The following is a 27,126-nucleotide window of genomic DNA, read 5'->3' as shown; positions in this document are numbered from 1 at the left end:
TTCCAGACTCTGAATAAAGAATGGATCCGAAAATTCAAAAAAACTGATTTATTCATTTTCTGCATTTTTCGTGATTTTAGTTATGGTGCTGATTCAGAAATTCGGATTCATTCGAATCTCTGAATTGGCCAAAATTCGTCCGAAAACAAAATTAGTCGAAACGAAACGAATTGCACATGTCTACCCTATTCCTCTGTCCCTATCCCTCTATCCCTATCCATATATCCCTATTCCTCTATTCCTATGTCCCTATCCCTTCCCTATCCCTCTGTCCCTATCCCACACAGTGTCACCCTCTGTAACGATCAGGCCCTCAAATGGAGGCGGAGCGCCAATCGCGCTCCGGCTCCATATGCAGCAGATGCCTAAACCTTCAGGAGCTCCAGCTCTCGGCTGTAACATAACAGCTGAGAGTGCTGGAGCTTCCTGAAACTGTCTCGTGTTGCAGGGATTTGTCTGCGAGCGCAACCTACGATGGCGACGGACGTGTTACAAACGCAATTATAGTATAGATTATTACTCAAGGAAGTTTCCCCTTTAATACTTATTGGTATGTCCATCTCATATGTCTAGATATTTATGCTACAAGGTCGCAGTTACATTGTTTCCAATCATCTTATTTACTGTTTTACGTGTAATTACAGTAAAAAAATGGTGGTTGTCTTAATTTATTGTCTGTTCATGTACTTTTTCATGGAACACACTGACATTTGTCCCTACTAACCTTACATTATCCTTTAGAGGATAGATCCACTGATAATTTTATTTTCTATTTTGCAGGGTTGTTACCAGTTCAGCTTTGCAATGCCTGATTGCAATTATAACAGCCTAATGCAGCTCCTGCCATCAAAGCTTTGTTCAGGCTTAGTCAGGATATATCCAGTGTCTAAACAAAGTTCTCCTCTTTTTTTAACAAGCTCTTCAGGTTTATCGTTTAGAACATTTGGCTTCTGTCTTGGACGTTTTTCTTGTTTTTAGCAATATCTTCTGCTGGAAGATGTTCTAATTTTTTGGATATCATCAATCAGGAGATTATAGCCCATCTCCTTGTCCTAATGCAAAAAATAATTTGATGGTTTCTTACTTAAAGGGACAATCTACTCGAACATTGTTATTTTTCAAAAAGATAAATAATCCCTTTATTACCCATTCCTCAGTTTTGCATAACCAACAATGTTAAATTAATACACTTTTTCCCTCTGTGATTACCTTGTATCTAAGCTTCTACAGACAGCCAACTTATCTCAGTACTTTCGATAGATTTGCAAATTAGCCAATCAGTGCTGACACATAAATAACTCAATGTTATCTCTATGGCACACATGGACTAGCACTGTCTACGTGTGAGAAACTGTCAAAATGCTCTGAGAAAAGGGGCTGTCTTCAATGGTTTAGAAATCAGTTTGAGCCTACCTAGGTTTAGCTTTCAACAATACCAAAAGAACAAAGCAAATTTGATGATAAAAGTAAATTGGAAAGTTGTTTAAAATTACATGCCCCATTTGAATCATCAAAGTTTAATATTGACTTGACTGTCCCTTTAATGTAGATATTGTAAGAGCATTATAATTCTACTTTCAAATTACAAAAGGTTTTTAGACAATTTGTTTAATTTGTTTGTCCCTTTTGGCTCCATGTAAAAGTTAGAGGGCCACATCAGTTTCTTTAGCTTTTTGGTTAAATCTCCTGATAACCAAGGTTTACATGGAGGCGGATAGTTTTCCAAAACACATTATTGCACTTTTTCTAGATCAGTTTCTTCTTGGATTTTCAAGAATGAGTATTATATTGAAAGTCTACTAAAGTCTACCACCTTGATGTGTTTGGTAGGAAAGTCTTTCAGGCAGCAGTGTCTGGTAATTAGGTGCCTGCCTTTAAAAATTGTTTGTCCTGTCCAATTACTGGTGGACTCTACAGCTTAGGTGTCAGTTTCCAGAAGTAATGGCTTTTGGACTCTCACCACCTTGTGAAAGAAAACAAAATTCAATATGCTTACCTGATAAATTAATTTCTTTCATAGTGGTGAGAGACCACAAGACTAGTCCATTTTCATTATTTACATATTAAATTTTTTTCTGGTGGTATTTCTAATTTGCACCTCATTTTCCCTACTTTGTTCTTTCCTACCTTTCTACTTCTCCTCTCTTGGCTATACATCAGATTAGAATACCAGAGATGTGGGAGGGATTAAGTGTTCATAGAGCTTTGGGAATCTTTGCCTCCTCCTAGTGGTCAGGAGTTGAATCCCAGGAGTAATGGCTGGTGGACTCTCACCACCATGATAGAAATTAATTTAACAGGTAAGTATACATTCCCTGGCTGCCTCTGCTGAAATAAAAAAAAAATCAGAAGCTTGACAGGCAGGTGGTACATCCAATCACAAACAGTTCATACTAAGTCACGTGCATTCACGTGCTGTTGCTTTCCTTGCTGTTTCGGATTACTCCTTACTGTGAAAGCCAAATGCACTTCTGATACAGCAAGGAAAGCAGTACACAGTGTGAGAGCGCAACACTAAAGACATAAGGGACGATTTAAAAAGGAGTGGATGCTGCTTTATCCACCCGTTGTTTCCAGATCACCGAAAACGGCAGTTAAGAAACAGTGGTCATAAGATACGCTTGTGCAATGTTAAATGCCAACAACGTATGCTGTCGGCATTTAGCGATGCCAGGCGGACATGATTTGCTGCAGCGAATCATGTCCGCCCAAGATTTGTTAAATTTACCCCATAGCGTGGGCAGTTTCTTTGTGATTGGAGCTTGTGCTTGTCTCGCAGTGTAAACAGTAGCAGTTACCATAGGGTAGGGTAACCATATTTCCGCTTTAAAAAGTGACACATATGAAAAATACATATGGCAGGGCTGTTTTCAGGGCTGTTTAAAGAAATGTTTTGTGTAAGAACCCTGACATTTTTCATATGTGTCCCTTTTTAAAGCGGCAACATGGTTAGCCTACCATAGGGTCTCTCTTTATTACTTTGCTCCCTATACTTTTATAATGAATGCTTGTTTAATACAATAACTACCGTGTTATTTTCCAGGAATGCATCTATCGTTAAAAGTGCAGAGAGTACTGGAAAACACACTGTCTGCTATGAGGATGCAGAAATCAAAGAGCAGATCGTTCAGATGCTGACGGGGGAAAGGACAAAGCCTATGTATGTACTATAATTTATACAGTTCTGGTAAAAAAAAAAAACATTGCTTAAATAGTTACTAACAGTAAACAACTTGAAATTTTCACATAAAATGTTTAGTTATGCATAATTAAATAACTTTGCAATATACTTTATTGCGCTCCATTTTCATGCAATTTGGCTCTGAAAACTGAGCATTTTCTTTTCTAACTCTCAGAACTTGAAAAGCACCCTGCTTCTGCTGAGTTTTCAAGGCTACCCCTGCTGCATATATTTCCCTAATTGGCTTTAGCTGGCAACAAATGCAAAACATTCTGTGGAGGCTGCTTAAAAATCAAAGGAGGATAATAAGGCTGTCCATCGTAATTTGCTACCTTCATGTGCGCATGCTTTTAATTAATTAACACCTAGATTTAGAGTTTTGCGGCCAAAGGGGTGCGTTAGATACGCGTCTTTTCTTCTGTTAAGTGTGATCAGTCCACGGGTCATCATTACTTCTGGGATATTACTCCTCCCCAACAGGAAGTGCAAGAGGATTCACCCAGCAGAGCTGCATATAGCTCCTCCCCTCTACGTCACTCCCAGTCATTCTCTTGCACCCAACGACTAGATAGGATGTGTGAGAGGACTATGGTGATTATACTTAGTTTTATATCTTCAATCAAAAGTTTGTTATTTTAAAATAGCACCGGAGTGTGTTATTATCTCTCTGGCAGAGTTTGAAGAAGAATCTACCAGAGTTTTTGTTATGATTTTAGCCGGAGTAGTTAAGATCATATTGCTGTTTCTCGGCCATCTGAGGAGAGGTAAACTTCAGATCAGGGGACAGCGGGCAGATGAATCTGCATAGAGGTATGTAGCAGTTTTTATTTTCTGACAATGGAATTGATGAGAAAATCCTGCCATACCGATATAATGTCATGTATGTATACTTTACACTTCAGTATTCTGGGGAATGGTACTTCACTAGAATTACACTGTAAGAAATACATAAAGCTGTTTAATAACTAGAGATTATGTTTAACGTTTTTGCTGGAATGTAAAATCGTTTTCATTTACTGAGGTACTGAGTGAATAAATGTTTGGGCACTATTTTTCCACTTGGCAGTTGCTTAATCTGTTTTTCTGACAGTTTCTGTTCTCCCTCGCTGCTGTGTGTGAGGGGGAGGGGCCGTTTTTTTTTGGCGCTTTTACTGCATCAAATATTTCAGTCAGCAACTCATTGTATTCCCTGCATGATCCGGTTCATCTCTACAGAGCTCAGGGGTCTTCAAAACTTATTTTGAGGGAGGTAATTTCTCTCAGCAGAGCTGTGAGAATTATAGTTTGACTGAGATAAAAAACGTTTATTCTGTAATTTGTTTCCTGCTTTCAGAATTTGTTATCTTTGCTAATGGGATTAAACCTTTGCTAAAGTTGTGTTGTTTACAAGGATTGAGGCTATAACTGTTTCAATTTATTAATTTTCAACTGTCATAGATCTTCTGTGCTTCTTAAAGGCACAGTACGTTTTAATATTATTCTAATTGAATTGTATTTCCAAGTTGCAAGTTTATTTGCTAGTGTGTTAAACATGTCTGATTCAGAGGATGATACCTGTGTCATTTGTTGCAATGCCAAAGTGGAGCCCAATAGAAATTTATGTACTAACTGTATTGATGCTACTTTAAATAAAAGTCAATCTGTACAAATTGAACAAATTTCACCAAACAACGAGGGGAGAGTTATGCCGACTAACTCGCCTCACGTGTCAGTACCTACATCTCCCGCTCAGAGGGAGGTGCGTGATATTGTAGCGCCGAGTACATCTGGGCGGCCATTACAAATCACATTACAGGATATGGCTACTGTTATGACTGAGGTTTTGGCTAAATTACCAGAACTAAGAGGTAAGCGTGATCACTCTGGGGTGAGAACAGAGTGCGCTGATAATATTAGGGCCATGTCAGACACTGCGTCACAGGTGGCAGAACATGAGGACGGAGAACTTCATTCTGTGGGTGACGGTTCTGATCCAAACAGACTGGATTCAGATATTTCAAATTTTAAATTTAAACTGGAAAACCTCCGTGTATTACTAGGGGAGGTGTTAGCGGCTCTGAATGATTGTAACACAGTTGCAATACCAGAGAAAATGTGTAGGTTGGATAAATATTTTGCGGTACCGACGAGTACTGAGGTTTTTCCTATACCTAAGAGACTTACTGAAATTGTTACTAAGGAGTGGGATAGACCCGGTGTGCCGTTCTCACCCCCTCCGATATTTAGAAAAATGTTTCCAATAGACGCCACCACAAGGGACTTATGGCAAACGGTCCCTAAGGTGGAGGGAGCAGTTTCTACCTTAGCTAAGCGTACCACTATCCCGGTGGAGGATAGCTGTGCTTTTTCAGATCCAATGGATAAAAAGTTAGAGGGTTACCTTAAGAAAATGTTTGTTCAACAAGGTTTTATATTGCAACCCCTTGCATGCATTGCGCCGATCACGGCTGCAGCGGCATTCTGGATTGAGTCTCTGGAAGAGAACATTGGTTCAGCTACTCTGGACGACATTACGGACAGGCTTAGAGTCCTTAAACTAGCTAATTCATTAATTTCGGAGGCCGTAGTACATCTTACTAAACTTACGGCGAAGAATTCAGGATTCGCCATTCAGGCACGCAGGGCGCTGTGGCTAAAATCCTGGTCAGCTGATGTTACTTCTAAGTCTAAATTGCTTAATATACCTTTCAAAGGGCAGACCTTATCCGGGCCCGGGTTGAAAGAGATTATCGCTGACATTACAGGAGGTAAAGGCCATGCCCTGCCTCAGGACAAAGCCAAAGCCAAGACTAGACAGTCTAATTTTCGTTCCTTTCGTAATTTCAAAGCTGGAGCAGCATCAACTTCCTCTGCACCAAAACAGGAAGGAGCTGTTGCTCGCTACAGACAAGGCTGGAAACCTAACCAGTCCTGGAACAAGGGCAAGCAGACTAGGAAACCTGCTGCTGCCCCTAAGACAGCATGAATTGAGGGCCCCCGATCCGGGATCGGATCTAGTGGGGGGCAGACTTTCTCTCTTCGCCCAGGCTTGGGCAAGAGATGTTCAGGATCCCTGGGCGCTAGAGATAATATCTCAGGGATACCTTCTGGACTTCAAATACTCTCCTCCAAGAGAGAGATTTCATCTGTCAAGATTGTCAACAATCCAGACAAAGAAAGAGGCGTTTCTACGCTGCGTACAAGAGCTCTTGTTAATGGGAGTAATCCATCCAGTTCCACGATCGGAACAGGGACAGGGGTTTTACTCAAATCTGTTTGTGGTTCCCAAAAAAGAGGGAACTTTCAGACCAATCCTGGACTTAAAGATCCTAAACAAATTCCTAAGAGTTCCATCGTTCAAGATGGAGACTATTCGGACAATTTTACCTATGATCCAAGAGGGTCAGTACATGACCACTGTAGATTTAAAAGATACTTACCTTCACATACCGATTCACAAAGATCATTATCGGTACCTAAGGTTTGCCTTCCTAGACAGGCATTACCAGTTTGTGGCTCTTCCATTCGGATTGGCTACAGCTCCAAGAATCTTCACAAAGGTTCTGGGTGCTCTTCTGGCGGTACTAAGACCGCGGGGAATCTCGGTAGCTCCATACCTAGACGACATTCTGATACAAGCTTCAAGCTTTCAAACTGCCAAGTCTCATACAGAGTTAGTGCTGGCATTTCTAAGTTCACATGGATGGAAGGTGAACGAAAAGAAAAGTTCACTCGTTCCACTCACAAGAGTTCCCTTCCTGGGGACTCTTATAGATTCTGTAGAAATGAAGATTTACCTGACAGAGGACAGGCTAACAAGACTTCAAAGTGCTTGCCGCACCCTTCATTCCATTCAACACCCGTCAGTGGCTCAATGCATGGAGGGAATCGGCTTAATGGTAGCGGCAATGGACATAGTACCCTTTGCACGCTTACACCTCAGACCACTGCAACTGTGCATGCTAAGTCAGTGGAATGGGGATTACTCAGACTTATCCCCTTCTCTGAATCTGGATCAAGAGACCAGAAATTCTCTTCTATGGTGGCTTTCTCGGCCACATCTGTCCAGGGGGATGCCATTCAGCAGACCAGACTGGACAATTGTAACAACAGACGCCAGCCTTCTAGGTTGGGGTGCCGTCTGGAATTCTCTGAAGGCTCAGGGACAATGGAGTCAGGAGGAGAGTCTCCTGCCAATAAACATTCTGGAATTGAGAGCAGTTCTCAATGCCCTCCTGGCTTGGCCCCAGTTGACAACTCGGGGGTTCATCAGGTTTCAGTCGGACAACATCACGACTGTAGCTTACATCAACCATCAGGGAGGGACAAGAAGCTCCCTAGCTATGATGGAAGTATCAAAGATAATTCTCTGGGCAGAGTCTCACTCTTGCCACCTGTCAGCAATCCACATCCCGGGAGTGGAGAACTGGGAGGCGGATTTCTTAAGTCGTCAGACTTTTCATCCGGGGGAGTGGGAACTTCATCCGGAGGTCTTTGCCCAAATACTTCGACGTTGGGGCAAACCAGAGATAGATCTCATGGCGTCTCGACAGAACGCCAAGCTTCCTCGTTACGGGTCCAGATCCAGGGATCCAGGAGCAGTCCTGATAGATGCTCTGACAGCACCTTGGGACTTCAGGATGGCTTACGTGTTTCCACCCTTCCCGTTGCTTCCGCGATTGATTGCCAGAATCAAACAAGAGAGAGCATCAGTGATTCTAATAGCACCTGCGTGGCCACGCAGGACTTGGTATGCAGACCTGGTGGACATGTCATCCTGTCCACCTTGGTCTCTACCTCTGAAACAGGACCTTCTGATACAGGGTCCCTTCAAACATCAAAATCTAACTTCTCTGAAGCTGACTGCTTGGAAATTGAACGCTTGATTTTATCAAGACGTGGGTTTTCTGAGTCAGTTATTGATACCTTAATACAGGCTAGGAAACCTGTTACCAGAAAGATTTACCATAAGATATTGCGTAAATACCTATATTGGTGTGAATCCAAAGGTTACTCTTGGAGTAAGGTTAGGATTCCTAGGATATTGTCTTTTCTACAAGAAGGTTTAGAAAAGGGTTTATCTGCTAGTTCATTAAAGGGACAGATCTCAGCTCTGTCCATTCTGTTACACAAACGTCTGTCAGAAGTTCCTGACGTCCAGGCTTTTTGTCAGGCTTTGACCAGGATTAAGCCTGTGTTTAAAACTGTTGCTCCACCATGGAGTCTAAACCTTGTTCTTAATGTTTTTCAGGGCGTTCCGTTTGAACCCCTTCATTCCATTGATATAAAGTTGTTATCTTGGAAAGTTCTATTTTTAATGGCTATTTCCTCGGCTCGAAGAGTCTCTGAATTATCAGCCTTACATTGTGATTCTCCTTATTTGATTTTTCATTCGGATAAGGTAGTCCTGCGTACTAAACCTGGGTTCTTACCTAAGGTAGTTACTATCAGGAATATCAATCAAGAGATTGTTGTTCCTTCTTTATGCCCAAATCCTTCTTCAAAGAAGGAACGTCTACTGCACAACCTGGATGTAGTCCGTGCTCTAAAATTTTACTTACAGGCAACTAAGGAATTTCGACAAACGTCTTCTCTGTTTGTCATTTACTCTGGGCAGAGGAGAGGTCAAAAAGCTTCCGCTACCTCTCTTTCTTTTTGGCTTCGTAGCATAATTCGTTTAGCTTATGAGACTGCTGGACAGCAGCCTCCTGAAAGAATTACAGCTCATTCTACTAGAGCTGTGGCTTCCACTTGGGCCTTCAAGAATGAGGCCTCTGTTGAACAGATTTGCAAGGCTGCAACTTGGTCTTCGCTTCATACTTTTTCCAAATTTTACAAATTTGACACTTTTGCTTCATCGGAGGCTATTTTTGGGAGAAAGGTTCTTCAGGCAGTGGTTCCTTCTGTATAAAGAGCCTGCCTATCCCTCCCGTCATCCGTGTACTTTTGCTTTGGTATTGGTATCCCAGAAGTAATGATGACCCGTGGACTGATCACACTTAACAGAAGAAAACATAATTTATGCTTACCTGATAAATTCCTTTCTTCTGTAGTGTGATCAGTCCACGGCCCGCCCTGTTTTTAAGGCAGGTAAATATTTTTTAATTTATACTCCAGTCACCACTTCACCCTTGGCTTTTCCTTTCTCGTTGGTCCTTGGTCGAATGACTGGGAGTGACGTAGAGGGGAGGAGCTATATGCAGCTCTGCTGGGTGAATCCTCTTGCACTTCCTGTTGGGGAGGAGTAATATCCCAGAAGTAATGATGACCCGTGGACTGATCACACTACAGAAGAAAGGAATTTATCAGGTAAGCATAAATTATGTTTTTTTCTAGTGCTGTTTCTAAACAACGCTGGTATTTAGAGTTCTCTGAAGGGCTGCGCTAGGCTCCAAAAAGGGAGCGTACAGGCATATTTACCGCCACTTCAACTCTCAATACCAGCGTTGCTTACGGTAGCGGCTAGCTGGAAAAACGTGCTCGTGCACGATTCCCCCATAGGAAACAATGGGGCATTTTGGGCTGAAAATAAACCTAACACCTGCAAAAAAGCAGCGTTCAGTTCCTAACGCAGCCCCATTGTTTCCTATGGGGAAACACTCTCTAAGTCTGCACCTAACACCCTAACATGTACCCCGAGTCTAAACACCCCTAACCTTACACTTATTAACCCCTAATCTGCCGCCCCGCTATCGCTGACACCTGCATTATACTATTAACCCCTAATCTGCCGCTCCGTACACCGCCGCAACCTACATTATCCCTATGTACCCCTAATCTGCTGTCCCTAACATCGCCGACACCTACATAATATTTATTAACCCCTAATCTGCCCCCCCCAACGTCGCTGCTACTTTACCTACACTTATTAACCCCTAATCTGCCGACCGGACCTCGCCGCTACTCTAATAAATGTATTAACCCCTAAAGCTAAGTCTAACCCTAACCCTAACACCCCCCTAAGTTAAATATAATTTTAATCTAACGAAATAAATTAAATATTATTAACTAAAGTATTCCTCTTTAAAGCTAAATACTTTCCTGTAAAATAAACCCTAATATAGCTACAATATAACAAATAATTATATTGTAGCTATTGTAGGGTTTATTTTTATTTTACAGGCAACTTTGTATTTATTTTAACTAAGTACAATAGCTATTAAATAGTTATTAACTATTTAATAGCTACCTAGTTAAAATAATTACCAAATTACCTGTAAAATAAATCCTAACCTAAGTTACAATTAAACCTAACACTACACTATCAATAAATAAATTAAATAAATTAACTACAAGTACCTACAGTAACCTACAATTAAATAAACTAAATTACAAAACAAAACAAAACACTAAATTACAAAAAAAAAAAAAAAAAGTTTACAAGAATTTTAAGCTAATTACACCTACTCTAAGCCCCCTAATAAAATAACAAAGCCCCCCCCCCCAAACTAAAATGTAGATTTTATTTACATATGTAATAAAAATTACTCATAGCGAAAACTCATGGTGGCAGCGGTCTTACACGTTTCGGCTTCTCACCTGAATCATAGACCGTGCAGCACCTTGGTATATCATCTCTTTATACACCTTTACAACCATGTGAACATTAGTTAACTCTTTGATGCCCTTAACAAGTTTGCCCAGGTATAAATCAACTATTTGTTATCACTATAAAAGGATTGACAGAATATTTGATCAACATATTAGTCAAACCTTTCTTTCCCGACATATATATTTTTCAGAAGTGTCCTTTCTTAAAGAGGTAATACGGCAACCCTATCCAGACACATCTTCTCTATGAAAAATCTGTAATCTGCTTGCATAATATTGTCTCATATAAGGGTATCCCTTTGTCAGTATATAGCAGGGTTATAATACAATGTATTTAATATTATTTTTTAAAATAAAACCCCAATTAAAATGTATATATGAAACAATTGAAATTAATATTTAGTCTAAAATTCTTTAGATTAGTTAAAATTTATATACACATTGAAATATATTAAGTAGAGACTAGCTTATGAATCAAATTTTACACGCTTATGCTGTTATAAGGGAGTGCAGAATTATTAGGCAAGCTGTATTTTTGAGGATTAATTTTATTATTGAACAACAACCATGTTCTCAATGAACCCAAAAAACTCATTAATATCAAAGCTGAATAGTTTTGGAAGTAGTTTTTAGTTTGTTTTTAGTTATAGCTATTTTAGGGGGATATCTGTGTGTGCAGGTGACTATTATTGTGCATAATTATTAGGCAACTTAACAAAAAACAAATATATACCCATTTCAATTATTTATTTTTACCAGTGAAACCAATATAACATCTCAACATTCACAAATATACATTTCTGACATTCAAAAACAAAACAAAAACAAATCAGTGACCAATATAGCCACCTTTCTTTGCAAGGACACTCAAAAGCCTGCCATCCATGGATTCTGTCAGTGTTTTGATCTGTTCATCATCAACATTGCGTGCAGCAGCAACCACAGCCTCCCAGACACTGTTCAGAGAGGTGTACTGTTTTCCCTCCTTGTAAATCTCACATTTGATGATGGACCACAGGTTCTCAATAGGGTTCAGATCAGGTGAACAAGGAGGCCATGTCATTAGATTTTCTTCTTTTATACCCTTTCTTGCCAGCCACGCTGTGGAGTACTTGGACGCATGTGATGGAGCATTGTCCTGCATGAAAATCATGTTTTTCTTGAAGGATGCAGACTTCTTCCTGTACCACTGCTTGAAGAAGGTGTCTTCCAGAAACTGGCAGTAGGACTGGGAGTTGAGCTTGACTCCATCCTCAACCCGAAAAGGCCCCACAAGCTCATCTTTGATGATACCAGCCCAAACCAGTACTCCACCTCCACCTTGCTGGCATCTGAGTCGGACTGGAGCTCTCTGCCCTTTACCAATCCAGCCACGGGCCCATCCATCTGGCCCATCAAGACTCACTCTCATTTCATCAGTCCATAAAACCTTAGAAAAATCAGTCTTGAGATATTTCTTGGCCCAGTCTTGACGTTTCAGCTTGTGTGTCTTGTTCAGTGGTGGTCGTCTTTCAGCCTTTCTTACCTTGGCCATGTCTCTGAGTATTGCACACCTTGTGCTTTTGGGCACTCCAGTGATGTTGCAGCTCTGAAATATGGCCAAACTGGTGGCAAGTGGCATCTTGGCAGCTGCACGCTTGACTTTTCTCAGTTCATGGGCAGTTATTTTGCGCCTTGGTTTTTCCACACGCTTCTTGCGACCCTGTTGACTATTTTGAATGAAACGCTTGATTGTTCGATGATCACGCTTCAGAAGCTTTGCAATTTTAAGAGTGCTGCATCCCTCTGCAAGATATCTCACTATTTTTGACTTTTCTGAGCCTGTCAAGTCCTTCTTTTGACCCATTTTGCCAAAGGAAAGGAAGTTGCCTAATAATTATGCACACCTGATATAGGGTGTTGATGTCATTAGACCACACCCCTTCTCATTACAGAGATGCACATCACCTAATATGCTTAATTGGTAGTAGGCTTTCGAGCCTATACAGCTTGGAGTAAGACAACATGCATAAAGAGGATGATGTGGTCAAAATACTCATTTGCCTAATAATTCTGCACTCCCTGTAATATTCTATACCACAGGTCATAAAAATATACCTTTAAAATTAACTTTACTCACAATGAATCACATTAAAATACCACAATAAAATACCAGAGTATGGACCGTTAACTTAACAATGCTTAGTTAGACAATATAACAAAATACTTTAACATCCAATTGGTATATGACAAATTATCTGAGTTGAAATAACCTCTTATACGTTACAATAAGACAAATTCTAAAATATATGTATAGCTGCAAATAACTTAATACACACCAGAGAGATTTACTTACTATCGCTTAGATTTAGAGTTCTGCGTTAGCCGTCAAAACCAGCGTTAGGGGGTCCTAACGCTGGTTTTTACTGCCCGCTGGTATTTAGAGTCAGTCAGGAAAGGGTCTAACGCTCACTTTCCAGCCGCGACTTTTCCATACCGCAGATTCCCCCTACGCCAATTGCGTATCCTATCTTTTCAATGGGATCTTTCTAACGCCGGTATTTAGAGTCTTGGCTGAAGTGAGCGTTAGAACTCTAATGACAAAACTCCAGCCGCAGAGAAAAGCCAGGAGTTAAGAGCTTTATGGGCTAACGCCGGTTCATAAAGCTCTTAACTACTGTGCTCTAAAGTACACTAACACCCATAAACTACCTATGTACCCCTAAAGCGACATCGCCGCTACTCTATTAATTTTTTTTTTAACCCCTAATCTGCCGACCGCACACCGCCGCCACCTACATTATCCCTATGTACCCCTAATCTGCTGCCCCTAACACCACCGACACCTACATAATATTTATTAACCCCTTATCTGCCCCCCCCCCCCCAACGTCGCCGCTACCTACCTACAATTATTAACCCCTAATCTGCCGACCGGACCTCACCGCTACTATAATAAATCTATTAACCCCTAAAGCTAAGTCTAACCCTAACCCTAACACCCCCCTAAGTTAAATATAATTTTTATCTAACAAAATAAAATAAATCTTATTAAATAAATTAATCCTATTTAAAGCTAAATACTTACCTGTAAAATAAACCCTAATATAGCTACAATATAAATAATAATTATATTGTAGCTATTTTAGGATTAATATTTATTTTACAGGCAACTTTGTATTTATTTTAACAAGGTACAATAGCTATTAAATAGTTATTAAAGGATTACTTTCTGTTATAATTTTTAAGCTAAACAACTAACATATTAAAGTTAATAAACATTAATTAAAACCTACTGACCTATATTTTCTCCAAAACGAAGTTTCATAACGTTCTAAAAGTTATATCTTTTATTCGCCGATGATGTCACGTTATCCTGCCCACTATTTTCAGCACTGAGTGTTCAAAATACTTAAACCAATAACTTTGTGTTTAAAGTGCCATTTTGTAACCTAGGTATTGTAAACGGATTGGTACAGAGCAAAGGATACCCACGGAGTGGGTTTGGAAAACAATTAAATTTGCAGACAAGATTTCTGATATACGGTAGAGATATGTTAATGAAATGCTATTGATAAAAAGCGTATTTGGGGTAGTTAGTTAGTAACAGGCATAGAAAATATTTACTTACAGTGGCCCTTTAACTATTTAATAACTACCTAGCTAAAAGAAATACAAAATTACCAGTAAAATAAATCCTAACCTAAGTTACAATTAAACCTAACACTACACTATCAATATATTAATTAAATAAACTACCTACAATTACCTACAATTATATCAACTAAATTAAATTACAAAAACAAACAAACACTAAATTACAAAAAAAAAACACTAAATTACAAAAAATAAAAAAAGATTACAAGAATTTTAAAATTAAATACAAATACCTACAAATAAATACACTAACTAAAGTACAAAAAATAAAAAAAAGGACTAAGTTACAAAAAATAAAAAAATAATTTACAAACATTATAAAAATATTACAACAATTTTAAGCTAATTACACCTACTCTAAGCCCCCTAATAAAATAACAAAGCCCCCCAAAATAAAGAAATTCCCTGCCCTATTCTACATTTAAAAGATACCAGCTCTATTACCTTACCAGCCCTTAAAAGGGCCTTTTGCAGGGCATGCCCCAAAGAAAACAGTTCTTTTGCCTGTAAAATAAAAATACAACCCCCCCCCAACATTAAAACCAACCACCCACACACCCCTACTCTAACCCAAACCCCCCTTAAATAAACCTAACACTACCCCCCTGAAGATCTTCCTACCTTGAGTCGTCTTCACTCAGCCAAGCCGATTTCTTCATCCAATCCGGGCGATGTCTTCATCCAAGCGGGGGCTGAAGAGGTCCATCATCCGGCTGAAGTCTTCATCCAAGCGGGGGGCTGAAGAGGTCCATCATCCGGCTGAAGTCTTCATCCAAGCAGGGGCTGAAGAGGTCTTCCATCCGGCTGAAGTCTTCTATCAAGCAGCATCTTCAATCTTCTTTCTTCCGGCTCCATCTTCATCCTGCCGATGCGGAACATCCTTCCTCCATGACGAACTCCCGACGAATGAAGGTTCCTTTAAGGGACGGCATCCAAGATGGCGTCCCTCGAATTCCGATTGGCTGATAGGATTCTATCAGCCAATCGGAATTAAGGTAGGAATAATCTGATTGGCTGATGGAATCAGCCAATCAGATTCAAGTTCAATCCGATTGGCTGATCCAATCAGCCAATCAGATTGAGCTCGCTTTCTATTGGCTGTCCCGATCAGCCAATAGAATGCGAGCTCAATCTGATTGGCTGATCCAATCAGCCAATCGGATTGAACTTGAATCTGATTGGCTGATTCAATCAGCCAATCAGAATTTTCCTACCTTAATTCTGATTGGCTGATAGAATTCGAGGGACGCCATCTTGGATGACGTCCCTTAAAGGAACCTTCATTCGTCGGGAGTTCGTTGTGGAGGAAGGATGTTCCACGTCGGCGGGATGAAGATGGAGCCGGAAGAAAGAAGATTGAAGATGCCGCTTGATAGAAGACTTCAGCCGGATGATGGACCTCTTCAGCCCCCGCTTGGATGAAGACTTCAGCCGGATGATGGACTTCTTCAGCCCCCGCTTGGATGAAGACATCGCCCGGATTGGATGAAGAATTTGGCTCGGCTGAGTGAAGACGACTCAAGGTAGGAAGATCTTCAGGGGGGTAGTGTTAGGTTTATTTAAGGGGGGTTTGGGTTAGATTAGTTGTATGTGGGTGGTGGGTTGTAATGTTGGGGGGGTATTGTATGGGTTTTTTTACAGGCAAAAGAGCAGAATTCTTTGGGGCATGCCCCGCAAAAGGCCCTTTTAAGGGCTGGTAAGGTAAAAGAGCTTTACAATTTTTATTTTAGAATAGGGTAGGGCCTTTTTTATTTTGGGGGGCTTTATTTTTTTAGGGGGCTCCGAGTAGGTGTAATTAGTTTAAAATTCTTGTAATCTTTTTTTATTTTTTGTAATTTAGTGGGGGTTTTTTTGTAATTTAGTGTTTGTTTGTTTTTGTAATTTAGTTTAGTTGAGTTAATTGTAGGTAATTGTAGGTAGTTTATTTAATTAATTTATTGATAGTGTAGTGTTAGGTTTAATTGTAACTTAGGTTAGGATTTATTTTACAGGTAATTTGGTAATTATTTTAACTAGGTAGCTATTAAATAGTTATTAACTATTTAATAGCTATTGTACCTGGTTAAAATAAATACAAAGTTGCCTGTAAAATAAATATTAATCCTAAAATAGCTACAATATAATTATTATTTATCTTGTAGCTATATTAGGGTTTATTTTACAGGTAAGTATTTAGCTTTAAATAGGAATAATTTATTTAATAAGATTTATTTTATTTCGTTAGATAAAAATTATATTTAACTTAGGGGGGTGTTAGGGTTAGGGTTAGACTTAGCTTTATTGGTTAATACAGTTATTAGAGTAGCGGTGAGGTCCGGTCGGCAGATTAGGGGTTAATAATTGTAGGTAGGTAGCTGCGACGTTGGGGGGGCAGATTAGGGGGTAATAAATATAATATAGGGGTCGTCGGGGGTTAGGGGCAGCAGATTAGGGGTTCATAGGGATAACGTAGGTTGCGGCGGTGTACGGAGCGGCAGATTAGGGGTTAAAAATAATATGCAGGGGGCGGCAGATTAGGGGTTAATAAGTATAAGGTTAGGGGTGTTTAGACTCGGGGTACATGTTAGGGTGTTAGGTGCAGACATAGGAAGTGTTTCCCCATAGGAAACAATGGGGCTGTGTTAGGAGCTGAACGCTGCTTTTTTGCAGGTGTTAGGTTTTTTTTCAGCTCAAACTGCCCCATTGTTTCCTATGGGGGAATCGTGCACGAGCACGTTTTTGAAGCTGGCCGCGTCCGTAAGCACCGCTGGTATTGAGAGTTGCAGTGGCGGTAAATTATGCTCTACGCTCCCTTTTTGGAGCCTAACACAGCTCTTCTGAGAACTCTAAAAACTAGCAGTATTTAAAAGTTGCGGGGGAAAAAATACACACGTAGCTAATGCACCCCTTTGGCCGCAGAACTCTAAATCTAGCCAAAAAATAAGCTTGACTTAGAGATATGAAATACAAAAAAAAATCTTTATCTGGCAAATGAAATTATTTGGTATTAATGTGATTAGCTAAGACTACACAGGACTATGGATATAATCTTAAAATACAAAGTGCCCTTTTAAAATTTACCAGCTTCAATTACCATAGCAACAATGCATGTATTTGCTTTAAAATACTAAATTATAGTCACTGACATACGTTACAACATAACCAAATGATTATTCAGTTTCCAGAATTTCTTGTGGGTCATCTTAGAAGGATTTATCCACCATGTGCAGAGGTATAGTTCTCAAAATTGTTAATCTTCCTTTATTCAAGAAAGTGTCCCAAAATGGCAGAGAATATACTTGGGACAAAGCCTATGTATTTTCCTCCCCAAAAATGCTTCTTTGAGTCTGTGTGTCCTTTGTCTACTGTGTGGGGGTTTTCATTCAAAAATAAAAATCCCTCCTCCTTTTCTTTAATTATTCCCACAAGATTTTGATAGGCCCTTATCGATGCTTGTCCCTGATTCGGCAATCGAGCTGAACATATCATTGGCTATTTGGAACATATGGTGATTTGATACTATAATTTCCTTTGGTTGCAATTCTTGCATAAACCACTAGATGGTAGCAGACAACCAGAAATGAAATCCCCACCATCAATACTGCTGCAGTCTAGTATCTAACCTTTAAAATGTTTATTAAATATACTTTAATTTTCAGTATATATGTCCCATTTAATATAATTGAAAATGTACAATTTGAGATCAAACACGAGTATATTATCAATTCTATGTTAAAATATGCTTATTGGCGTCTCATTCCTTTTCAATATAAATATAGCCCACATCTTTGTACAGCTCTTGATAGTGTTATTTTGAGTGCATGAAAACACAATTTATATATACTTTATGGGACAATTTACTGTTTTCTCCTCAGTCTGAAATGAAAGAAACAATGTTGTTATTCTGAAGTAAGTGGGTTGAACACTTAAAATAGACAGTTACATATTCAATTTAGAATTAAAGGTATCTTATGCGCTAGACACATCTCCCAGGTTCATACACATATGCTATATGAGTATTTTAAATAGACTTGAATATTATAGACAAATCATTTATATGACTCTCTAGGTATACATTAATTTATCTAAGAACTATGTAGATCATTTGTTATCAAAAGTACATAGGTTTAAGATATTTTGAAATCTTGATTCTTATGCTTTCAGCTTCCCATGTGTCTGTAGGTAACTTGAGTTCAGATTCTTTGTGTATCTGAGGTTCAGGGGAAATTAACAGGCTTGTGCTAATTACTATATTCTCAGAATTTCTGTTTGCATATCTGACTTATGTAGAGAATCTTGTCTCCAACATCCCAGGATACATCCAAGCTTGGTTAATTATCAGGCCCATGTAATGACCCCATGTGGAGTTATGAGCTTCAAAGGCTAAATGTTTATTTTCTATCTTCACTAATTGAACCAAATGTTTTCCTTTTGTACCTAGCTTGTCTAAAGCAGCAAGGAGGGGGGCAGGGGTTGTAATCCATTTATATCAAATTAGATATTAGCTAAAATTAAATATTACATTCTGGGATACATCTGTAGTTTATTCAATGTTATTTCACAGCACCCTGACATAATTCCCCCTTCCAATTTTCAATGGATGTAGGACACATGTATTGGAATTGGCTTAAAATCAGTGATACTTGGTGAGTGTACTGACAGTTTGCATCACAGACAGTCTTCTATAAAGTGAGTCTGTTACTTTTTAGCCCTCATGCTCGCTAGCTAAGCATCTTTAAACTACAATATTTCTTTAGTGCATTTGGGGATATGACACTTCATTCTTCCTCTATGACTTGCAGTTTGGATCTAGGATGGCACGCTCACAAATGATAAATATGGACCCATTTGTCCATAAAAGTATCATTTTTAGGGATCCTTATTTTATAGGCAACTGGAGAATTTTTTTCAGTAATGACAAAAGGACCCTTCCATGATGGAAGAAATTTCTTCTTCTTAACCTGATCTCTTCCAAAATTATAAAGATAAACTTTATCATTTATTTCATATTCCTTTTTGGACGTTTTGAGATCATAATAGGTTTTAGCTGCAGTTCCTTTGAGCAAATGCAAAGGCATATTGCAGGTGCTTCCTTAAGTTCTCCACATATTGATGTATATTGGCAGCATTTATCAAGTTCTGGTCTGATGTACGGTACAGTAGATACTGAGGTAGAACCATTCTTCTACCCGTCATCAATTCAAAAGGTGACATCTTAGTAGCACTACTTGGAGTTGCTCTTAATACCTACCATTAGGACTAGAGGTAATTTTACATTCCAGTCTTTACCCGTTTCACTCACAAACGTTTTGAGGATTTTCACAATGGACTGGTTATAACGCTCTATGCCACCACTTGAGGCAGCTCTATATGCAATATGGAACTTTCTTTTGACCCCTAGTATTTTCCACATTTTGGTCATCACTTTGCTAGTGAAGTGGGTTCCCTGATCGGATTAGATTCTTTGGGACAAACCAAATCTGGAAAACACGTGGCTGATGAGTAATGCTGCGCATGTTTCAGCACTATTGTTAGGTGCACTGATGCACTCTACCCATTTAGTGAACAGGCATGTCACTGTTAACATGTATTTGTTACCTCTTGATGACCTAGTTACTGGACCAATAAAATCAATTTGTATATCTGACCATGGCATTACCATCCCCCTTTTCTGCAACGGCGCTCTATGCGTTGGAGCAGTGGGTTGGAACTGTGGACAGATTAAACAACCTTTACAGTAGGTTTGAACATCCTTCAACATGTGCGGCCAAAAGGCGTAATCACGTAATATTTCATACCTTAATTTGGCACCACGATGGCCAGATGTGGGAGCATCATGGGCATGTTGAAGCATGAGACCTCTGAGCTGGGGAGGTACCACCCATTGCTAGATGCCAGTTTTAGAGGTTCTAACTAACAAATCATCCTGTAACTTGAATTGTGATCTGGATTTCATTAAGATTCTAAGATCTTCCTTGCCAATACCGTCCTCTTTTGATATGGGGTTGCTTTCAGGATCTTCTATGTGTTTATAGAAGATGCCTACAATGTGGTCTTCTTTTTGGCTAGTGATTAGGTCCTCACTAGGAGAATCCTGACTCCATTGTACCAGGTTAGGCTCACTCTTTTGTTTAGTCTGGTTTCTGGTAATGGCTTCTACCTGAACTGCACCCGTTAAGTGGTTGATATTAAGGAGTTCTCCAGTTATGGCTCCTTGTTTGGCTAATGAATCCACAAGATCATTTCCTTCCTTATCAGGACCTAGAATCCTGGAATGACCCTTGGTCTTTTTCCAGTGTATGGTTAACCAATTGGACAGCACCAGATTGTCAATCTTGCAGAACAACTTGCCATGTTTGACTGGTTTGTTGTTAGCTTTCTGCATGCCATTTCTTTTCCAAGTTGGCAGGTATTCAACAAAACTGTTACGCACGTAATTTGAGTCAGTAATTATCACAAATTCATGAATACCTTGTTCAATAGACATTTCAATGGTATTTAGAACAGCAGTGAGTTCTGCAACTTGACTGGATCTTGGTCCAATGTTGAAACCTACAGAAATATTTGGAAATCCATTTGCCCAAGTTATACCAATGCCGATGACTAATCTGCACTCATTATCAATAGTGGCATGGTAAGAGCAACCATCAACATATACCCAAGGCAATGTTTGACAATGGTCCTCATTGTATATTTTATACAGGGAAAGCAATTGTTCCTCCAGGAAGTCATCTTCTAATAACTCTTCCCCATGATCCTTAGCAATACAGTCATGGAGCTCAGCAAGCCCCTGTGCGACTGGATTCTTTTTGTTTTTCTTATAGCGAATTTCTAAAGGCCAGCTTTGTAAGGAAAGAGTCCAAGCTGTTATGCAGCTATAAGACAAATTTCCATCTCTTATTCTCTCACTTTGCAAATATAACAAAGGCTGGTGGGCTGTTTCTACAATAATTTTCTCACCCTGTATATAGCTGTGGAGATTTTGTAGAGCCCATACAGTAGATAAGAGGGCTCTTTCGCAATCGCTAAATTTTGTTTCTACTGGGGATAAAGTTTTACTCGCATAAGCAATGACTTTGCTTAACCTCTTAAGGACATATGACGGAATTTTTCCGTCATAAAACAATTGAGCAAACTGAAAGCTGTGTCCTTAAAGGGTTAAATTATCATGCTTTTGGTATAAAACAGCACTCATGCTTATATCTGTGTAACCTGTTTCTAAGTAGAAAGGTTTACCCCCTTCAGGGTACGCTGAGCAAGGTGCTTAAGTGAGTTTTCTCTTCAGCTCCTTGATGTCTGTCTCTTGAGTCTCACTCCAGTGCCATTTCACATCCTTCTTTAGAAGAAGTAGCAGTGGTTTAGCTAATTCTGCATAATTATCAATAAATTTGCGTGAATAATTCATCATACCCAGGATTGATCTCAATTCCTTTAAGTTAGTTGGGTTCTTAGAATTTATTATAGCTTCCACCTTTTTCTTCTGAGGATTTAACCCTTCAGAAGTAACTTCATGTCCTAAGAAGTTTACACGAGAGCGGCACCATTGAGCTTTTTGTAGGGATAATTTGACACCTGCCCATTTAAGTTGGCTGAGGACGTGTTTAAGTTCAGTGATGTGTTTTTCAAAGTCTGTGCTTTTGATTAAAACATCATCAACATAAGATAAAGTCCCCCTTTCCAGTGCATCAGGCATAGCCTTATGCATAAATACAGCAAATTCATCTCCTGAATTTATGTAACTAAACGGGAGCCTTTGGAATGCATACTGGACCTTTTGGAACGAGAATGAAAGCTTATACTGGTCCTCCTTATGTACCTTTATGGTCCAATATCCCTGTACACAATCAATGGCAGTGAATATTTTGGATCCCTGCATCTGCGCAAGGCACTGGTCAATGTATGGCACAGGCCAGCCAGACATGTACACTTGTTTGTTTAGCTGTCTTAAGTCAGCACACAAACCCCATTGTCTATTGGGCTTAAGACCACCTAGAATAGAATTGTTATAAGAGCTGTTCACCTGTCTAATAATATCTCTTTATTCCAAGTTCCTTGTGATTTCTGCAAGAGAATCATATGAGGCTAAAGGAAGTTTGTATCGTTTAACAAAGACAGGTGGTGCATTGGGATCTGTTTGGATTCTTGCAATGTGCAAGTCTGTAGTCCCACAGTCATAAGAATCCTTAGCAAACATATCCTTGTACTGCATCAGGAGTTCTCATAGCTGTTGGCGTTCATCATCACTGGAACAGCCATTAGATAAGGAGATTTGATCTTCGACTATTTGCTGAAATCCTGGAAAGATTTCAGGCCGTCCTATCTCATAGGTTTCTTCCAACCTATAGGTGAGATCCCCTTGATTATAATTTACATTGCCCCCATGACTCTGGGTATTGGGGTATTCTTGCTCTTTGATCGGCTGATCAAATACTAGAGAAGCTTCTTCAATTTTACAGATGCATTCCTCTGAGCTGAAAGGATAAATAGACTGAATTGTAAATAGTCCCTCTGGCATAGATGTGAAGGTGTGTTCTATTAATTGTTCTTCAGTTATGTATCCTTCAGGTATTAGCCCAATTACATTATTCTGGAATTCAAAGTGTAATAACTTGATTCCAGTGCATATCCTATGGTAGTTCCCTTGGATAAGGTAATATCCTGTAGGGTCAAGAGGAATTTATCATCCCCAGCAGGGATTACAGAATCGTTATACATCTGCATATTCACAGCATATGGCAATTGCTGGTTTGATTTCAGGGAGGCACTTTCATCCTGAAATACTTCAGGGTCCCCTTTTAACCTGCTCCTGAGGCAAAGGTGTCAGGATGCCAGGAATCAGACTGAGACGATAAGTGCAAAAATAATCACACCTTTATTAATAGCAAAAAATAATTTAAAAAGTCCACAAGTCAAATAACAAGCCAGGAGTCAAAACCAGAGCTGGTAGTCAGACGAGCGCAGAGTCAGGAGCCAAAGCGAATAGTCAGACGAGCCAGAATCAGGAACAAGGAAAACAGCAGAGTCAGGAACAAGCCAGGGATCAGGAACCAGGAAGGACGTCAGGCAGCCAGGTAATACACAGGAACTCTCACAAACAGGTCTGAGACAACGCAAAGGCAAAGCATACTGAACAGAGGCCCTTTAAATAATAAGTGATGACATCACAATTCTGAGACTGCATCCTGTCTGACATGGATGATGCACACCAGTCTGGCCATAAAAGGAAGTGCAGGAAATGAGCAGCATCCCCCACAATGCACCATAGTCAGAAGAGAGGTGAGTAAAATGGCTGCCAGCAGCACATGGCAAACACAACAGGGAAAAAAACCCTGACAAAAGGTTAATCAAATCTATTTTTATGTTATATCTATGTAAGAGATCATTGTCGATGTATATTTGATCATGGGGAGTATTTAAAACTAAAAACAGGTGCTTTGCTGATTTATTACCTATGGAGATAATAAACACTTAGCTGTGACCTTATTGCTTTCAGACCTGTCATCTAGGCCATGGACACAGTTGTCTTGGGGAGAAAGATATTTAATCACCTTAGGTTCAGCGATCTGGGATAATAAACCTTTGCTTATGTAGCTAGCTTCCCGTTTTAAGTTCAATTTAGCATACTTGGTTTTATCAAGGTCATGCACTTGCATAGGGATAAATAGATCATCCTTAAATTTCTGCGAGGAATTGCGAATGATCTCCCCCTTTAGAGGATAAAAGGTCCCCCTTGTGGAGGTATATGGTTAATACATTGCCGTCTAAGGAAATATTTGCTATCTTTCCAAGCGAAATTTTAAAAGTATTACCATCAGAGCCACTTAAAGAGTCTGATCATCTATTTGTAGGATAGTGATTTCAGGTACAGAGTCATTCCTGAAATTAATCTCCACAGCATCTGGCTTCTCTTTCATCACGTGACAGTTATGTCAGGTGCAAGATATACCGGACCGCTCATAATTAATAGGCCTTTTTACTTGTGACCAAATTACATTATTTATGCAATCAATTATGGTGCTTATACGCTTCAGGAGATCACTACCAATAATTAAACGATCAGTAAGCAGATTGACTATAATGACAGGGTGTCTTATTACCCTGTTCCCCAGCCTTAGTTTTAACCATGCCATACCATAGACTTTGAGAGAGTCACCCCCAACACCTATTAGTGAACCATCAAATTCTTTTATCTTAGGTTTGTGGGGTGTTAGATCATTTAGTTGTGTGTAGTTGCCTGAGATCCAGTATCAATTAATTCCATGATAGGGTTAGCAACTGAATCCTGGAGCTCAGCTAATACATAAAATCTCCCTGCAGTTTCTACCATTTCACACATAAAGTTTGCATGTTTACACATCTGTGGGCTTCGCCACGAGTTACCTGAATCCGCCACATTACCTGATGCAGGAGAATTTTCATGCTAACCATTCATAGGGCTGATTGGGTTCCTGTGTACTGCATCTGTGGGAATAAAGTTATGAGAAAACTGCAAAGGAAGAGATTTGTTAGAGCTTCCAGGCTGAGGTTGCTCGTTATCACAGCTAAATCGTCCGTTCCTGGTCTGTAGGGAGAGAATATGATTAGTACCATTATTGACCTTTATCACTTTATTTGGTATATCTCTCCCAGGTAATACTGCAGTATTTATGACTCTGCCTGTGGCCCACTGTTGGCCACTGGCTGTACCCCTAAAAAAGGATTATTAGGGTTCTGAGCCATCAAAGCTTGACTCATATTAGTAAATAGTGTACATAATTTACTTATTTGTGTACTGAGTTGGCCAACTTGAACGGACAAGCCATTTTTACCCATGGACCGATTTTTTAATATCCCAGGGTATTGATTCCTGGATCCTTGGGATCCCTCAGGATCATAGCTATTGTTCCTATTTTGACGTGGTTGTCTTTGGGGTTCAACTTGTTCAGCATTAATGTCTTGGGGAGCACTATTTACTTGGGGTGTCTGAATACCCTGAGAGTATTTTCGCCACTTTTAGTATTTATTTTTACGGGGATACCGATAACTTTGTGGGTTTTCATCTCTTTGGGGATAACTATTTGTTTGGGTATGCCCCCCATTTTGAGTATATTCTCTCTGCACCTTGGCCTGTGATGGGGGAGGGGTGTAGTTAAAACTCTATGCGGAAGGCCTGTTTTCTCGGGCCACTTCCTCATAAGTTAAACTCCAAATTGAGGGGGCTAGGTGACACCCTAGTTTCTGCCACAATTTTGGGGCTGGGCCTTGGTTCCTTTTTAACCCCCTGTTCATCGGACTGTTGAATAGAGTATAACTTTGTACTCTCTTTGATCAGCCAGTCCAATGAACAGTGCTCATCAAAATCTCTAGCCAAATTAAGTTTGATGTGCGTGGGTAATGCTTCGTAAAATAAATTCACAAATTCTGAGCTTTCAAATATGGGGAAATCTTCGGCCATACTGTATGCACTTTTTGGTACAGAACGGAATTCTATAGGGTTTTGATTTGTGCCACATTTTAAACCGTATACAGCTATTTTCGCTGCGGTTTTGGTGCAATATTTCACGAATTCTTTTTTGCACTGATTTTTTGTTTCACTCCCGAAATGAATATTCATATCCTTGAGTGAAGCAAAGAATTTGTGATGTTTACCCTCAAATACCCAGGGCAGAAATTCAATTTTTGACTGCTCACTAGTAACATTCATTATGGATAAAGCATTTTTATAGTTCTCTAAGTGGTCAATTATAGAAGTGGTTCTGTTTTTGGAAAATTTAGGTACTGAATCCTTTAGGAAAGTAATTATTTTAGGGGTGTCATATACCTTATTAGACATATCTTGGGCTTTCCTAGCGACTTTAATTTTGGGGCTGGAGTGCCCCCTATCTGCCCTATATTTACTATGGGGAGACCACATACGTACATTAGTACTACGTGGGCTATTTGGGAAGCTAGCTCCAACCTCTGACTCACTACTAGAGCTTTCCCCCTCATCTGAGGTATAGCAGTTCCCTGAATTTATAACATGAGGTGACAGTCTATATGGGAAGTGTATTTATGACCCAATAGGGGTCCTTTGTTTAAATTCTTTCCTAATATTCTGCAGTTCATTTCTCATCAATTCTTTAAGGGAGTTAAAAGTATCTGCATTATCCTCATTGCTAATAGAGGGGTTTTTATTATGACAATTCAGCCTTTTTAAACCACTTAACTCTCTTTGGCTTTGTGCGAGTTGTTTATGCAAATCTTCTATCTGGGCTACTAAACTCTAGTTATATTTTTGTAAGGTGGCCATGTTTTGGGCAAACTCATCAATTTTATCCTGGACCCATTCTGCCTCTTCCTCATCTAACCTTAAGGAATAATTTTCACCCCTCAGTTGCAATTGTGAGTTTTGTACTTCAATCTTATTGTACATTTCATCGTTCACATAGAGGAACAGGCCCCAAGTTTTGAAAATTATTTCATCTCGTTTCCTTGGCTTTTGAGGTTGGCCAAATTTAACAGCCCTTGAAATATTTTGCTTTTGCCACACCATATATTATTTGCAATATTTCTGGCCTTAGTCTTAAGCATCTTAATGTAAGCACCTAATTCTCCCTTAATACTTCATCTATTTTTAAGGTGAGTAATGGCTTCTGTTTTAAGCATTTCTGCCTAACGGGCAATTTTGGGGAACATATTTCAATACTATGTATAGATTAATTTGATTCACTTCTAGTAACAGACACTATTATTTTGGCTTAGTATTTGGTTAAATTAAAATGCTAATACAATTTTTACTAACGAGAAAAAAAAATCTTAAAATTAAAAATAAATAAATA

General features: G+C 39.4%; 1 protein-coding gene across 1 annotated transcript in view; it reads left to right on the top strand.

The window, feature by feature from the left end:
- Positions 1-27,126, top strand: part of LOC128661976 (piezo-type mechanosensitive ion channel component 2-like) — a 407,133-nt gene that overhangs the window by 362,564 nt on the left and 17,443 nt on the right. Inside the window, exon 50 of the mRNA XM_053716001.1 lies at positions 3,044-3,160. Within this exon, the coding sequence (XP_053571976.1) occupies positions 3,044-3,160 (117 nt within the window). The remainder of the gene's footprint in view (positions 1-3,043; positions 3,161-27,126) is intronic.

The sequence above is a fragment of the Bombina bombina genome, chromosome 1 (assembly GCF_027579735.1).
Source record: "Bombina bombina isolate aBomBom1 chromosome 1, aBomBom1.pri, whole genome shotgun sequence".
In the NCBI taxonomy this organism is placed as follows: Eukaryota; Metazoa; Chordata; class Amphibia; order Anura; family Bombinatoridae; genus Bombina; species Bombina bombina.
This window is presented reverse-complemented; position numbering and strand designations above follow the sequence as displayed.